Below are 16,226 nucleotides of genomic sequence, written 5' to 3' on the forward strand. Positions count from 1 at the left end.
CTGTTGGAACTGTTAGCAACGGTTCGTTTCGTTCAAGAAACAGATCCCCAACATGAACCTACTTGAACTTACTTCGGCATACCTCTACTACAAATTCAAATGTATGTCAACGGAACGTGAAAATGCATCCATTTGCTAGTGTCATAGTTTCATTCCACCAGGAATAAAGACAGCACAGTAAGTATATTAATTACATAAAAATTGGTGAAAAAATTTCGATATAGGCTGCCAAGTGTGTGAGATGTTCCTGAAACTTTGATTACTCATTCCGATGTCAACTTCATCGGAACACACTATACAATGGCGTTATTTGGATAGTAAGACATAGCATCTAAACAAAATCAACATGTGCTATGTCTTACATGTAGGACTAGTCTTCCCCATGACCCGTTCTGACATAGGACCCTCTCTATCATAATATATATTATGATAGAGAGGGTCCTATGTCAGAACGGGACATGTGGGTAATCTAATGTATTTTTGCCACTCTGTATTATTTTTTCCATTAGATTATTGTTGTTGTTTTTTCTCAGTATCAAGCTCGCGTCGAGCACGTGTGCCTTTACGTTGTTAACTATCTCGTTAGTCTGCCATGTTTTGTTTATAGTATATATTTAAATTAGAACCACCTGACTCATTACCGCTTACTGGCTCAAGATGACGTACCCGTTTTTGTGGTCACGTGGGATTTCCGTTATTAATAGTGACCTACAAGTTTCAATTAAAGTGGGTCCCCATAAAAATTCATTTTCTCTTGTTTAATTTTTAATTATCTAATTGAATCTTCACACACTCTTGGTTTTTGTGAATTATTTCTGCTTATAAGCTGACACAATTACTTTCATGATCTTTAAAATTCATAAAAACAACAGACACTCTGCCCTATTGTGCCTTTAAATGTGTATGCGTGTAATAGTGAGAGGTTACTTCCTGCTGTCATTTCGGCCATATGGAAATAAGCTCTAAACAAGATAAAATGTTTAACTCATTAACATGAACACCACGCATATAAAAAGGAGTGGGTTATATATTATTGGCTTAAACGGCGACTATCAACGAGAAAGAAGAAACTTATATCGGTAAAATCAACCGTGTTACTGGATGTTGTTTGATCACAAAGGTAAGTCGAATGTTTCAGTGGGTATATATATATTAGAACTTCAGGTCATTTTATGAAACACTTTTGTCTTGATCAACAGCAACGCGAGACCTGAAGTTAAGAGCTAAGCCTGAAATCAGACATAGTTCTTCAAAACATTACTTACACCTTTCAAGTATCAAATAAATCTTCAGCTTTTTTTTTAGTGTTGTTAGAGAAGCTCTCTCTCTCTGTCTCTCTCTCTCTCTCTCCAGTAACGATCTTTGATTGACACTCGGATGTGTACAGATTCATGTACTGAACAGTACATAAGAAATATAACTCTGTCAGGACTAGTCTGGGCTTAGAGTTCTTGTTGATGTATCACATTTTTTAAAATCATGAAAAATATAAATAATGATCCAAATATAAATTAACATAATCTCGCATGTAACCAAATGACTCGACCTTTTTTAAGGCCGGATTGAAACTATAACTCTCACATAATTAGTCCAGGAATAATCTTCTTCAACGTCCAAAAAACTTATAATAATGATTTTTGCACAATGCTTTTGGTAAGGTCCCCAAATTAACATGTATGAGAAAAGTGAACGTATACGAAATTTCGGGAGCCACGTCGAAATAGTGTTATATCGGAATTCGTGTTATAACGGAGCGTGATATAGCAGATCACTAATATGTATACCCTTATGAAGATCGCGTGTTTATCATTCTTCCGTCAAAAGTGGTAAACTTTGAACGTTGAGTATAAAGCGAAGCATTTGATCTATGAATGATAAACAAATTTCATGTGTTACAATAACTAGTGCTTACGTGGCTTTAACGTTTCGAAATTGCCGATCTCATCTTCCCAAAATAAAAGCAGAAATGACATTCTTTTTCATAAAGTATCAATCTGAACTTTTGCTGGGTTCTTCCTCCACCAGTTATAATGTCCACCTTGTACAGTCCATGATTTGCTGAAAAATGGCTTTAAACCCACAACAAAACCATTTTGAAAGAAGATATTACATTAATTTATCGACTTACATTTCAGTAACATCATTTCTAAATCATTTGATTTGAGAATCGGGATAATTTCCAGTTTCTTAATGTCAGTCTTGTATTTCAGTTACAATATCTCCATGAACAAGCACTTCTAGTCTGATGTATTCAACAATGCAAATCGGTACGTTTCAGTTCACATAGTTAAGAAAATATAATTCTCTTGATCGCAAACTTATATAAATACGTAAGAAACAATAGGAAGACCAGGAAAAAAAAATGTATTTCACAAGTTAGCATCTAGAACTTATAAGGTCAAAAGTCCATGTAAACACGTTTACAAATATTTTCTCAAAATATAATCTACAATCGTTGGCAAAAGTTAACTTCACCTCTGAAGGGCTCCGGTGGCCTAGGGGTTAGAGCTTCCGCCTCGGATGCGGGAGGTCGTGGGTTCGATCCCCGGCCGAGTCATACCAGAGGCTTAAAAAATGGTACTTACAGCTGCCTCGCTTGTCGTTCAGCATTACGAGGGTAGTGTTAGGACTGGTTGGCCTGGTGTCAGGATAATGTGACTGGGTGGGACATCGCGCTACATGTCTGCGGCATTATGCCCCAGTGCTAGACATCACTATAAACTGCCACAATGCAGACATCGTAGCGATATGACTGAAAAATTGTTAAAGCTACGTTAAAAATCCAAATCACATCACATCACACGTCTGAAGCTCCACTTACGCTTTCGGTGGTGATTAATCGAACTCTAATATGCATCATGCACATTGTACTATTTTTGTTTAAAGGATTGTATGTTACAACGCTTCAAACATTTTGTATCCAGGATGAGCTTTCCTGCGTTTGAAATACGCAACCTTAAAAAGTCTGGAAATCTTTGATTACTGATTGTGAATAGCAATGCAAATTCTGAATTAGTCACTAGGATTGACTAAGGTCCAGGATATGAAGCCGTTACAATTTAAAGTTTAGAATCAATCTTGAGGAACAAGAGAACACAGTTCAAAGAAATTGTGGATGCAGGGCTACTTTGTTTGTGATTCTGTTTGCTCAAACTGAAATATTGGTACTTCCAATACTTGTCCTTGACCCCAGAAATCATACGGATATTCGATCTGTGGATACACGTTCTACCCTATAGCTCGTCAAACGTCAGTTTTATTCGGCAATACATGGCATCGATTAACTGAAATAAATTATTTAGTTAAATATTGAATAGTAAATGAGAGCCAATATTTTGTTAGAAACTAAATGAAAAATTGCGTTGCTTCTGAAATAAGGTATTTATCTCAATTAGTTGGACTCGACTAATGTTTTCCTTTTTATTTGCTTCGATGTATTTACAGGTCGCAATATGCCTTTAGAACACGGGCAGATGAAGGATGACGAAGTACGAAGGATAAAGAAGATCTACTTGAGATTAAAACGTGAAGTGGATCCTACAGACTTGATTGACTTCTTCATTCAAGAAAACCTCATAGACATCTCTGAAAAGGAAGATGTGATGTGTTACAACCCAAACACAAAAGAAAATAGATGGCTAGGTTTCGAAAAGCTCCTGTTTACAAGCGGACCTAGAGCTTATGGCGTTCTTCTGCTCGCTCTAAAGGAAACTGGATATAAGGCACTTGCAGATGAAATAGACCAAGATACAACTGAAGGACTATTGGAAAATATCAGCGCATTTAATCAGCCAGCAAATATAACTGGTAAATTTGTAACACGCCTTTGATTTGTTGCACATAATTTCAAATATGAATATTCACGAGTAAAGGCAGGACTAATTAAATTTTAAACAGGCCTATCTAAATTAGAAAAGTTATAACACTGCATAGAACATTCGCATAATTTGACAGAATATGCCCAATCTTCAGTAAACCGATAAGTGAAGAAGAAGAAAAAACCCAATTCATCTGATACCGATGACTGATGCAATCCTCTACTCTACATTTGTCAGCCCTAAGTAAACTGGACTGCAGCGCTTCGGCTTTTATAAACATTCATAAGATGACATAAAAATCGATTAGACCTACAGAAAATGTTTTTAGAGAAAGCATGCGTTTTTGAGTAAAATAAGAAAATGAGTTTGCTTCTGGTTGCACAACATGATAATCTAATCTTTTCCCTAATCTCACTGTAGCCCCCAAAGTGGTCAACGGGACAGTTATAATTGCCAGAATAGTTTGTACTGCATCAAATCAATCACTCGATTTGATTCGTTAATTTTTCTAGAGTTTACAGTTTAAATTGGAATGTTCCACTGGGTGATGAATGCAAAGAAGCGGATTTTCCCAGGAAAGCAAACGGAGGAACATCATTACTAATATCGGTATTACTGTCATTGAATAAAATGGATATTTGATTAATCTTGTCATTTAAGTGGTCTGCTTTTCAACAAAATATTTGTACACCCTAAGAGTTACTGTTCATTACATGACTGTAATTATCTGGGATGATATTGATTTTGAATGTTTCCAGTGTCTGAAATCTTAAGAAACCGTTTCTTGTGTTGAAATTATGTTTTGAACAACTTAAAGTACTTTTATATGCGTTGTTGATATAGATGTCCATTGAATAACGAGCGCACAGGATCTGATGTTTATGAAAGAATGCGGGAGCCCTCACTTAGACCTTCGGGCTAAAACCCGTCCCTGTGTTCTTGAAAACGTCTGCACACAGCAAATCGTGTATGAAATAATGTTTGATGTATCATTGTTGTTTTCTTACCGTAATAGTACATGTTTAAACTTTATTTCTTTAGTAAAAGAAAATGTTAATTATTTTAATAAAATATTGTAAATTGTTTGACACACAAAGGTAGATTTCGGGAGAATTATCTGTCAAATCTAATTTAGAATAAATATACATCAGAATTCAAAATCAAGTATCAAAGGTCCAGCTCTTACTTGCCTTCTACATTTTCGAAGACTGATTTTTTCCCTAATGAATGGCGTTCCGACAACTTTTACTTTTCTACGGTGATATTTGTTTGGCTAGAGTGCAAAAGAAATTGATGTTAATTCCGCTTGTGGTTTCTTCCAGATTCACCATTCAGAAGAATCAAAGAAAATTTATTGGGAGGCTACAGATCGATAACATCAGTACAGTTATCTCCATTTGATGAGAATGAAACTGGTCCATTGGAAGATTTTTACGTGGAGGTGAGCATTGATAAAGACAAAAGTAGGAGCGAAGAGTCGCATACAGATTTGATACTGCGTCAAGATGAAGTGGACGAGAATCACAGGAAGGTCGCTTTCAAGGAGAAAGTTCGGTCCTATCATCAAATATTTTCCCTGTTAAACAAGAGACTGTACTTAAGAGGTGTTAGCGGAACAGGAAAAACAACATACTTGAGAAAGATTGTTAGTGACTGGTGTAATATTCACAATTCTGGAAACTGCACAAACAGGCTCTATGAATCAGCCATCCATGATCAGCTACCACTTGCTCAATACGAGTTCTTGTTTTATGTTAACTTTGCCAAATATAATGGAGAAACGTGCATAATTGATATGGTGTACAGTCAATGTCCGATCACAGAAGAGGAATGTCCAAAAGCAGTCGTCACCAGATTGTTCGTTGAATATCCTGATAGAGTCTTAATTATTCTGGATGCCTTGGATGAGTCTTGCTTCTCACCATCCTTTCTATCTGATATTCTTTGGCGGAGGCTTTACCCCAGAGTCACATTTTTTACATCTCTCAGACCTTGGAAACTATTAGAAATGAATCTTAGACAGGAAACACATATAGATGTTCTATTGGATATCGAGGGATTTGATGAAGAGAATGCAATAAAATTTGCTGGTTTCATTTTGCATAGGTATTATGGGGACAAGGAATCTATTGGGGACTTTAAAAAGTCCCTTCAAGAAAGAGAAATCATTTCCTCCTTCAAGAGAAATCCTCTACTCCTCCTTTTTCTCGTGCATGTTTGGTACCGAAATAAATCACTGCCCAAACAATATCATGAACTCTACATTCAAATTCTTGATTGCCTCGTTGAAAGGTTTATCAGAAAAGCAAAGAGTAAACAAGCTTCATCAGTCGTACAGTTTCCTACCTTGTTTGGAAGGTCAGATTCCAAAATTCTGAGTCTGCAATCTACCTTACTTGTTCGAACATTTGGAAACTCGTTCTTGAAATCGTTATGTCGTACAGCGCACCATTTCCTGCTCAATGCGGAGCAAACTGCTACACTGGTTATTTCTAAAGAAGAAATACTTAAAGAATTAGGAACAACGGATGAAAACGTTTTTAATTTACTGCTCGAAATTGGTATTTTGTCCAAATCAGATTCATTGTCTCCGCTTAACAAACTGATATCCGTTTCTTTCTTGCACACAACAATACAGGAATTTCTGGCATCTGTATTTCTCATTTTTGAGAAACGTAATCTTGATCGGTTTTTAGCCGCCTTGAATTCCTTGGATGACATCCTCAGAAATGAAAACATTATAGTTTATGTGTGTGGTCTTCATCCAAAGAGCGGTTGGAAAATGTTCAACCGTATATGCAAAGTCTGCGACACTGATCCAGATGTTCGTGGATATAGGGACAACAATGACGAAATCGTCAAGAAAAAGATCGAGAACCTCAACAGAATTCATCGTACTTGCCTAAAAACGGCTCAGGAGCGTTTTCCTTTAAAGATGACCGATCTTCGAGTCAAGTCATTTGAAAATGTTGAAGCTCTATCGTATTTCCCAAAATGCTTAGAAAACGTAAAGTCTGTTTGCATTGTTGGTGGGAGAAAAATTTATTCTCTGATGGACATACTGAATATGAAAGGAATTGAACATCTTTCTCTAAATTATGTACAACTTTTGAGCGGGAATTTGAATCTTTCAACATCCAAGGATCTCCATTATTTAAAACTTCAGTCAGTCACTTCGAATACAAGAATGGAATCGCTTTTGAAAGGTATCTCCAAGTGTAAAAACCTAATGGAGCTTTGCCTGAAAGACATGCCAATGAATGACCAGATCCTGGATTTGACGAAACTCAGAAACTTAACTACACTCAGGCTGGAGGGACTCAAACCTATAAGTATTGAATGTAGCGAATCTATATGCAGGAGCATCTCCAACTGCTTGCAGCTAAGGAAGCTACGCTTGCTGAATAGCACACTCAGAAGTTTTTTCCCAGATTTATCAAATCTGTCACAGCTGACCGACTTGGCCATAGGACCAGCTTCTAGCATCGACGGCAGTGGGCAAGCAATGTGCAGACAGCTCACAAACTGCCGACAGATGCGATTTCTTCTAATGAAGGACATTTCATTCCAGGACTGTTTGCTAAATTTTGGCACATTATGCCACATCACTGACATTAATCTCATGTCATTAAGAATGAATGATGATTGCTGTAAAGCTCTGTGCTCTAGCTTGTCAGAATGTACTCAGCTGAAATCATTTCATCTTAAAGACACTGCTCTTAAAAACGGCGTGCTTGATTTTTCACGACTAACTGAATTGACTTGCTTAATTTTGTGGTCAGTGTCGATATCTACTGAATGTAGTGCTAACCTTTGTCGTACTCTCTCATCATGTACACGCTTGGAGATACTGGACTTTCACTTTTTAAATTTGCATAAAGCTTTACTTGATCTGAGCAGTTTGACAAAACTGAAGAAGCTGAATCTCTCTAAATTAACAATGACAAGCGAGTGTCAACAAAACATTCTTAGCTCTCTCAATAAATGCACTCAGCTTAGGATTCCGTACATCTCTCTGACGAAAATACGCGATGAAAATTGAGCTGAATGATACAGTTTTCCTCCACTCATAGACTGTTGGCCCTTTGCATATTGGAAGTTTGTAGTTGTTTTGATGATTGGAACTGGATTCGTTAAAAGTGAATCTGTCAATTATTTTGAACTTGAGTACATACACTTTGGTAAGTCACACTTTGTACATAGTTTTCAAGATACCTTCTTTTTGTTCATAATAGATACTGATCTACTGGAATCTCTTCACTAGTACCTGATATCAGGAATTTTTGGTCCTGTACATATATACATGTGATGGTTAAATTCCAAAAAACATTCTTTTGCCACAATGTATCAGAACGACATTTGTTCTTTTTTGTAAGTCGTCGGGTCAACAATACCCTCGAATCGTGTTCGATAATTTACTGCCTATCCCGCATCCAGAAAATAAATTCTTACTGAACTCGAAGTGGTTTATATGGATCCTTAGTCCACTTTTCTTTGATGTTCTTTACCTCTTCCGTCATCACTTTCCTCATTACGTCTTCCGTTTTTGTTAGCTGGTCCAACCCCCATTTTACGTATCGCCACTCCGTCCAATTCAATATCTTTTCTAAGAAGCACCTGACTTCGATGACATTTTCAAGTGCTTACTTTAAACTTCCCACTCTTACATAAGGCGGGTCAATCAATCCTCTCAATCTCTTTTCCTCTTCTTCCATCATTCCTTTTACTATCTCCTTTGCTTCCTTCAGAGCATTAAAACAGTCAAGACACTTTTCTAACTTGAATTCTTTCTCTATCTTTTCCATGACAAACGTAACATCTACTATCCAATAATAATACCTATCAAATGATTCAGTAACGCTGTTGCTACCACCATTTTCTTTGTCTTTATTCCGTGGAATGGGTTCTAATGGCTAACACTGTTAGCTTTATAGTTAAAGCGCGGACGTGATGGAAAACATCCCCCTAAAACATAAAATTGATATTACCTCGATTATCACTTAAAACGCGCAGACGTGAAGGAAAACATCCCCCTACTTTTCTCATTTCATATTATCTACTATCCACATACGTGAAGCAGCAATAAACAAACCCCAAATCTACTCTCCCCACACGCCAAACAGCAAAAAACATGATCTTAATCTACTATCCACACAATCATATACACAAACACATACACTCACACTATTAAAAAGAGTCAGTGTTTATATTCATACTACTCTACATACACACATTGGCAAATCAATTACTATTTCTTTTCTAGAGATTTGGGTAGCCCTGAAAAGGGCTGTTTGTTTTTGAACTCCAGTGACACCTGGTTAATGATGGCACCTTCCAGCCTGGCACCACACACACATCTTCTTCCCCAGTCTCCTTTCACTCTTTTTTGGGGGAGAGCAGAGGCGGGATAACTGGCTTCAGAATCCCAATCTTCTGTCTCTGGGATTCTGAAATTTCCTCTCTCCTTTTCCTTCTCTTCTTTTTTTCTTCTTCCCTCCTCTTTCATCCATCCCTCTTCGACGATGGCCTCCGCGGCCAGTTCATTTAGTATGCGCCTGGCATATTCCAGGTGCATCTGGAGTTCTAGAAGTTTAGCTAGTCTGGTGTTCATTCTGGTGTTGATCAATCAACAAGGGTAGCTAGACTGCCAGGCTAGTTTCAATTTATACTAAAAGCGCGGACGTGAAGGAAAACATCCCCCGAAACAAAAGTGATCTTACCTAGATCATAACCAAACAACGCGAAGACCTAAAAGAAACACTCACTCACTTTTTTTTATACTACCCATTATTATCCTAAAAAATGTTATTAAACAAATAATATACTATCCACATACGCAAAGCAATCAAATCAAACCCCAGATATAACTCTCCCCACACGCCAAACAGCAAAAAACATGATCTTAATCTACTATCCACACAATCATATACACAAACACATACACTCACACTATTAAAAAGAGTCAGTGTTTATATTCACACTACTCTTCATACACACATTGGCAAATCAATTGTTATTTCTTTTCTAGAGTATTGGGTAGCCCTGAAAAGGGCTGTTTTTTTTGTTTGCTATGGCAATCTTTTAGTTTCTAAGAATGCGACGTCCTCTGAGGATAGACTTTCTGACGATAGGTCTGCTTCTTCGGAAAGAGAAGAAGAACTCTTTGGTGTCGATACGACAATCGACAAAGCCTCTGTCAGGTTCAGGTTGCTGCTGCTGTTGCTGTTGCTGCTCCCTCTGCTGTTTCTGAAGTCTGTACTTCTCTGTCCATTCTTCTTTCTCCCTGTTCACTTCTTCTCTGAAGAGCTCTTCTATCAGGTCTTCAGTGACTTTTAAGATTCTCACATTCTCTATCTCTTCTGGCTTCGGTATCAGACTGTGTCTGACCCTATGCAAATTCACGTAGGCTTCGTTTAGCTTAGCTAGTTTGGAGCACATCTTCGTAGGAGGATGAGTCGGCAATGGATGGTTAGACTGGAGGCTACCCCCGGCTTTAAAGTCAAAGCGCGGACGTGAAGGAAAACATCCCTACACGGTTTTCGAGCCGGAACGTTCGATGGGTGCTATGAGAGGTCAAAGAGCATGAATCAAGATTCCTATACTCAAACAAACCACAAAGGCATTTTTTTCTTCAAAACACAACATATTTTATTCAAAATCACTTAACACTAACAAACAACTCTAACATTTTTAACAATAATACAACAATATAACATCAAACATTTTTTAAATACCAAACATTTTTTTTCCAACTCACATATTATTTTGGACAAGGCTGACAACGTTGTGAATGAAATTGTGATTTCCACTGTTGGAAGTCATTAGGCCATTGAAGGACACTACATTTTCTAGCTTGAGACAAAAGATAAGCATAATGGTCACAAAACCATCGATCTACTTTCATATCGTTTCTAGAAGAAGAACGAGGATCAAAATGAGTCACTAAATGTTCTAAGGAATAGCCCAGGCTGCGATGATGCAGAAAATACACACAATATTGTCCACACACCAAGGAATCTGTGCCTTGTAATTTCACATTATTGAATCGGGTGGTCTGAGCATTTCTTCTCATAAAGCCAATGATATCGTCTTCCAAAGAAGGCAATCCATACAAATCGAAATATTCCACACATCCTTCTTGAGGAAAGTAGACGGCTACCCATTGGGTTCCTGGGAGATGACTGTCGTCCGTGTTGATCACATAAGCTAGATGGTCTTGAGGTTTACGATGAGGGAGTTCATCTTTAGTACAGACGACAGGATTCCAAGGAGCCGTGTATGAACTGTGGTTCAAAAGGTAAAAAAGCTCCCAGGTATCCATTGATTTGTGTGGTTTTCTTCTTCACAGGTAATAATAAGTCGTCAATTCGATCCTGACTTTTTGCTTGAAAATGTCTGACAAATAACCGTTTCTTCGCTTCGTCTCCTCACTCTGATTCAGGAGAGCTTCGATACGATGAATCTCTTGAGTGGCTAATGGTGGACAAGAGTGTTCACGCAAGTCTTTATACCACTGATGCAACACGACTTCGTCCGAGATGAGACTCCAAGCTTCGTCCAGATGCTCGTTCAATATTTCTTCTTGACTCAGCATCAGGCATTTATCGTGTTGAATTTGACTGGGATGATCATTTTGACATCCATAGCACTCTTTTTTGATCAATTCCATCATTTTTTCGACGATGTGTTTGGCAAAACAGGAGACTAAATGGGCTTCTTGTTCTGGCCATCTTGACTTCATCATGACAACTTTTTCGTCTTTGTCTTGAGATTCATCTTCCACAGTCTCCTCACATTCCATCTTCAAGGTTTCTCCACTAGGTAAAGAGGGATAACAGTCTTCCATGGCTTCTAATAATCTAGAATGTCTTCTCTCAAACTGTTGATTTCTATCGTATTGTCGAATTCTGCATACAGGATGACGTTCACCGTTACATCAGGGACTCGGTCTGCAAACTGAATTTCCACACGAATCTGACCGGATTTTATAGGGTGGAAATGACCCTCGTCGCTGCCTTGGTCTGGAATGAAATCAAAAGCCCACAAAGCATAGCCTCCTGCATAATCGTCGTACGTTATGCCATGACTGGTGTTGGTTCCTAACTGTCCCGTGGCTTCGTACAGGGAGGTTCCTAACTGTCCCGTGGCTTCGTACAGGGACAAGTACGATCTCAAGTAATTGTTCACGGTAAAGTTAGGCTCAAAGGGTCTGGTACACAAGGCCTTGCCATCGCGACTGACTTCAATCTTGGACACGCCAAAGTGTCGAAACTCAAAAGGACTTTCGTTGTGAAGTCCATTGAAAGCTGAATTCCTGACGATAGCAACGATCAAACGTTTGGGTAACTGTCCTTGGAACAGATGATCTTCGATCACGGATCGCTGTCCAGCAGGAATGGTGAACGTTTTCACTTCCACTCGTCGGATCGGATACTTGGCGGTGGTTCTGCTGAACGTCTGACTGACGTCGTTTCCCACTTTGGGTAACACTTCCACACGTCGTACGTAGAGCCTGGCTTCTTGGATGACAGTTTTGTATTCGTTGTTATGGGCCATCAAATGGAAAGCAGCAGTGCTACGATTTAGTTTCAGGCGGATATCCACCCCGTTCAGTAAATACTTTTCTTGTAACCACATGTCCAAATGCAAACGATCCATCAGTTCTAAACTACGTCCTTGCAGAATTTTATTTCTACGTGTGTTAAACCCCACATTGTGAGGATTGTCATCTTCTGTCAGGGCTGTATCGTTAAACGGGGTATCACCCGCTGTGTCAGGTTTCCATACTACACAAGCATCCAGATGAGTATTCTTGGCGTCTTTTCCGTACGTCAAGAGATTTTCCGGGTAGGCACGATACGGGTAAGTATCCATGCTGCTGCTGACAAGTTTGTTATTCAGGTACAAGTCCACTTCACTGAACAAGGAATGCATGATATTGTTGACAGGAGCTACTCTATCATTGGCTCCAGCATTGGTGTTGTCCGCCGCTTTGATCACTTTGACTTTCAAGTACAGGTAACTGCTATTCAGATCGATGTAATCTTCGGGCTGACCTTTGATATCAAACTCGATGGGAACTGAATCCGTCAAAGAGGAGACGGGATGAAATTCCACCCATTGGGATTCTTCCATGGTCATCATGGTGGGTGGCATGGCAAACAGATCCAGTTCCGACTTGGAACAAGCGCAAGACTCTTGGTGCATCATTCTTTCTCTGTGTCTCAATAATCGAAAACGTCTAAGTCTCGAACAGTTCTTCTTTTCTTTGTCTTTCTAGCTTTAGACGTGTGAAGTCTGGTGAAAGGGTGTTTTCTTCGTCGTCTCTTTCTGCCTTGTCCTTGCTGAATGCCTGACTCGGTAGCGTGCAGGGCATTTATAGGTGTTTCTCGTCGGCCTAAAAGGTCTTTACCCGTTTGCAGCAAGACATTTTTGCCTGCCCTCAAGAAAGCTTCTTTGGGGTTTTGTTTGTCGATGATGACATTTTGGAGAAATTCTTTGCTTTGCGTCAGTGCCAAATCTTACAAGGCGTGCAATCCACGTGTCACCACCGGTTTCAACATCGGGGCCACCGAACGAAAAGCCGATTTTAACATATCTCTTAAACCGTGTCCTCGCTGTCGACCAACCCCTCTGTACACTGGATACATGACTTACGAGTCGTGAGAGAACCGTTTTCGAAAATGGAGTTTCACCGTGACTTTTCCTTTGGTGAATGGAATATTTTGTCCCAGATCTCCTTTTATAGCAATGTTGACCGTGTCCAAATACGACTTACTGACAGGCAAATAGTGAGGATGTACAAATTAGCGGTGAACGTGGTAAGTGTTTCCACCTTCCTCGTCAGCGATCGTGGCAGAATCCACTTTGAAAGGAATGACACGCAGTAACGGCACAGAGTTGTGTCCCACCACGTTGTACTTCACCACATCGGAGTATACAAACATCAAATTCAGTCCTTGGTTCAGTTCTACCGGGGTACGAAATAACTTGCTAAAAGACTCGTTGTCGTAAATGACTGCTGATTGGTCTTTTTGTTGTTCTACGTGCTTCCTCAGCTCTATGTCCCCGCCCAACATGTTAAACAATTCAGGACAAAATAAGAAAGACATGATTTTACTGTCAGAAAATTTCATCAAGAAGCGACGAGCTGTTTTGTGGTACTCCAGGGTGACACTTTTTTTGACACTTTCCAAAGCTTTCAGAAACACGACATTAAGTCTGGAGGTAATGGTGCTGACCAAATGTTGACCACTAAAATAATAGCCTGGGGGAATAAACAAGTGGTAGGACCACTTTTGAGTTTTGTCATCATAGGTTTTGTGATCATATTTGACATAGGTATTCAAGTACTTTTGCAATGGCTCGTCCTGAACTTCCACCGTAAAAAAATTTTGATTAGGAAGAACATTGAGGACTTGGGTTGGGTGAATGATTTCTACCACAGCCACTTCCCAATGGGCTTCGTGATCGAATGGGATGGCCTGAGGAAATTTGGCCATGTAACAGCACAACATGTTGTTGGGAAACACCTCCATGGAACTGTCACTGGGTAAGGTTAAGTAAAATTGGTTTTGGTGACTCATAATTCCAGAGTTCTGTGGCTGTCCGAGGGGTTACTGGACGTCAGAGGCGTGTCTCCGCCCAAAATAGGGTTGTGGTTGTTGTTGTTGGATTGGTGACTGGCACTGGACACAAGGTTCCCGTGGTTCCCGTTCGAGGTGAATTTCAGGGAGGGATTAGGAAGCAGGTAACCGATGCAACTGCTCAATAAAATGGTCCACAATTGTTTGTCTTCTTGTTGCAAACTCAAATTGGCAATGGCTGCCCCGATGACACAATACACCACGAAGATTTGGCAGAAAAAGACGATTTGAGTTTTAGGCACACGTTCTCCACACCACACCCACAAGGGTTGTTTCTGTAAATCTTGCAGAGAAGAACTCGGTGAAGGAGTGGTCGACGTAGCTGCGTCTGTGTGAAAGGGCATGATGGTCACTTCTTTCTATAGTCGATGACTTGCGAAGCGTCGATCCAAGAATCAAAACTGGGTGGATATCCTTTCCAACGTACTTTGACTTCTTTGACACGTTGTTTTCCCACTTTACGGGCTCTGCGTTCGAGAATGCTTTCGATGTCGTACACGTCGTCTTCTTTTTTGGTGACACGTTGTAACTCGGGAAAATAGAACGTTCCTTTGAGCACTTCTCCGTTCATGTCTTCTAATTTATAGATGACAGGATCACGGCCATGCACTCGTCCAGTGACACGAAACAATTCGGTCGTCCAGTTAGGTAAGTAACCTTTGTCGAAAGTGCGTTTGGTTTTGTCAATGCGTACCCAATCTCCCACGGTCAACACTCCACTTTTCTTGGGGACAGCCCTCGTCGGGGACGTACCAAACAGGCGCTCAAACACCAGCACTTCGTTGTCGGGAGTCACTTCTTGCGGAGCACGTCCAATGCTTCGATGGTAAGATTGGTTGTACGCTTGCACCAGGTGTGGTAAGATGTCGATGTACTTCAGAGTGTGGTGATGCGTAAAATATTTCCACATGCGTTCTTTCAAAGTACGTTGAAAACGTTCCACGATGCTGGCTTTGGTTTCGGGATTCTCGGTGGTAAAAAAATGAATGTCACGTTTCTTTAATTCTTTTTGGAAAGCTTGGTTCAGAAATTCGGTGCCTTTGTCCGTTTGCCATCGAAGAGGGTGACGACCTTTGTTTCAACACTCGTTGCAGAGCTCGCACTAATTCACTGCTCGATTTGGACTCAGGCAAATTTGGAAAAGACGTCGATGACACAAAACAAATATTTGTATCCGCGATTGTAGCTAGCCAAATGAGAGACATCGGCTAAATCGGCTTGCCATTGATGATCGATGCCTTCCACTAGGGTGCGACTTCTGGAAAACTTGCGTCGAATGGGTTTGTGTAAAGTGTAAGTAGCTTGTTCTTGCAACCATCGTTGCACTTGAGGTAAACGGAGACTTTTCAGTCGAGTTCTGGCAGCACGATACAATTTTTGAACTCCTGCGTAACCTGCAGGATGGGAGGGATCGTAGTAAATGCTGGCTAACACCTTGTCCGTTTTTTTGTGTGTTAATAAGTCACCCACTCTTCGGTGATGCTACTTTGGGTGGGTCGAAAGGGTGGTTTGGAAACGGATTTACGTGTCCGATGGGATACGGGAGTAGAAGTCAAAGGTAGTGGTGGTGGTGGAGGTGGCAATGGAATGGCTTTGGTCTTCTTGTCTTTTTTTCACTTCTGGTTTCCCTTCTTTCTTTTTCACTTCTGTCGAAGGAGGAGTGGACATCATCTTTTTAACCCAAGCTTTCATTTCTTCTCGTTGGGGTGTGGGGGACGGGGTCAACAAGGATACTGCAATCTTACTAGACATGGGAGCTGCT

The 16,226-nt window shown here is 39.9% G+C and overlaps 1 protein-coding gene across 4 annotated transcripts; it reads left to right on the top strand.

Annotated features, from left to right (window-relative positions):
- The first annotated feature begins 81 nt into the window (after positions 1–81).
- On the top strand, positions 82–8,280 carry LOC149776275 (uncharacterized). Of its 4 annotated transcripts, none has more exons than XM_089942708.1 (4): positions 93–177; positions 2,211–2,267; positions 3,445–3,807; positions 5,141–8,280. In XM_089942708.1, the coding sequence occupies exons 2-4, from the start codon at positions 2,246–2,248 to the stop codon at positions 7,858–7,860; spliced, it is 3,105 nt and encodes a 1,034-aa protein (XP_089798834.1). In that variant the 5' UTR covers positions 93–177; positions 2,211–2,245; the 3' UTR covers positions 7,861–8,280. The 4 variants fall into 4 exon arrangements, with proteins under 4 accessions (XP_089798836.1, XP_089798834.1, XP_089798833.1 ...); XM_089942707.1 differs by lacking the exon at positions 93–177 and adding an exon at positions 947–1,120; XM_089942710.1 differs by lacking the exon at positions 2,211–2,267 and having other exon boundaries at positions 82–177.
- Positions 8,281–16,226: the final 7,946 nt, after the last annotated feature.

Source organism: Sinohyriopsis cumingii, chromosome 18, assembly GCF_028554795.1.
Source record: "Sinohyriopsis cumingii isolate HCF-2022 chromosome 18, ASM2855479v2, whole genome shotgun sequence".
Lineage (NCBI taxonomy): Eukaryota > Metazoa > Mollusca > Bivalvia > Unionida > Unionidae > Sinohyriopsis > Sinohyriopsis cumingii.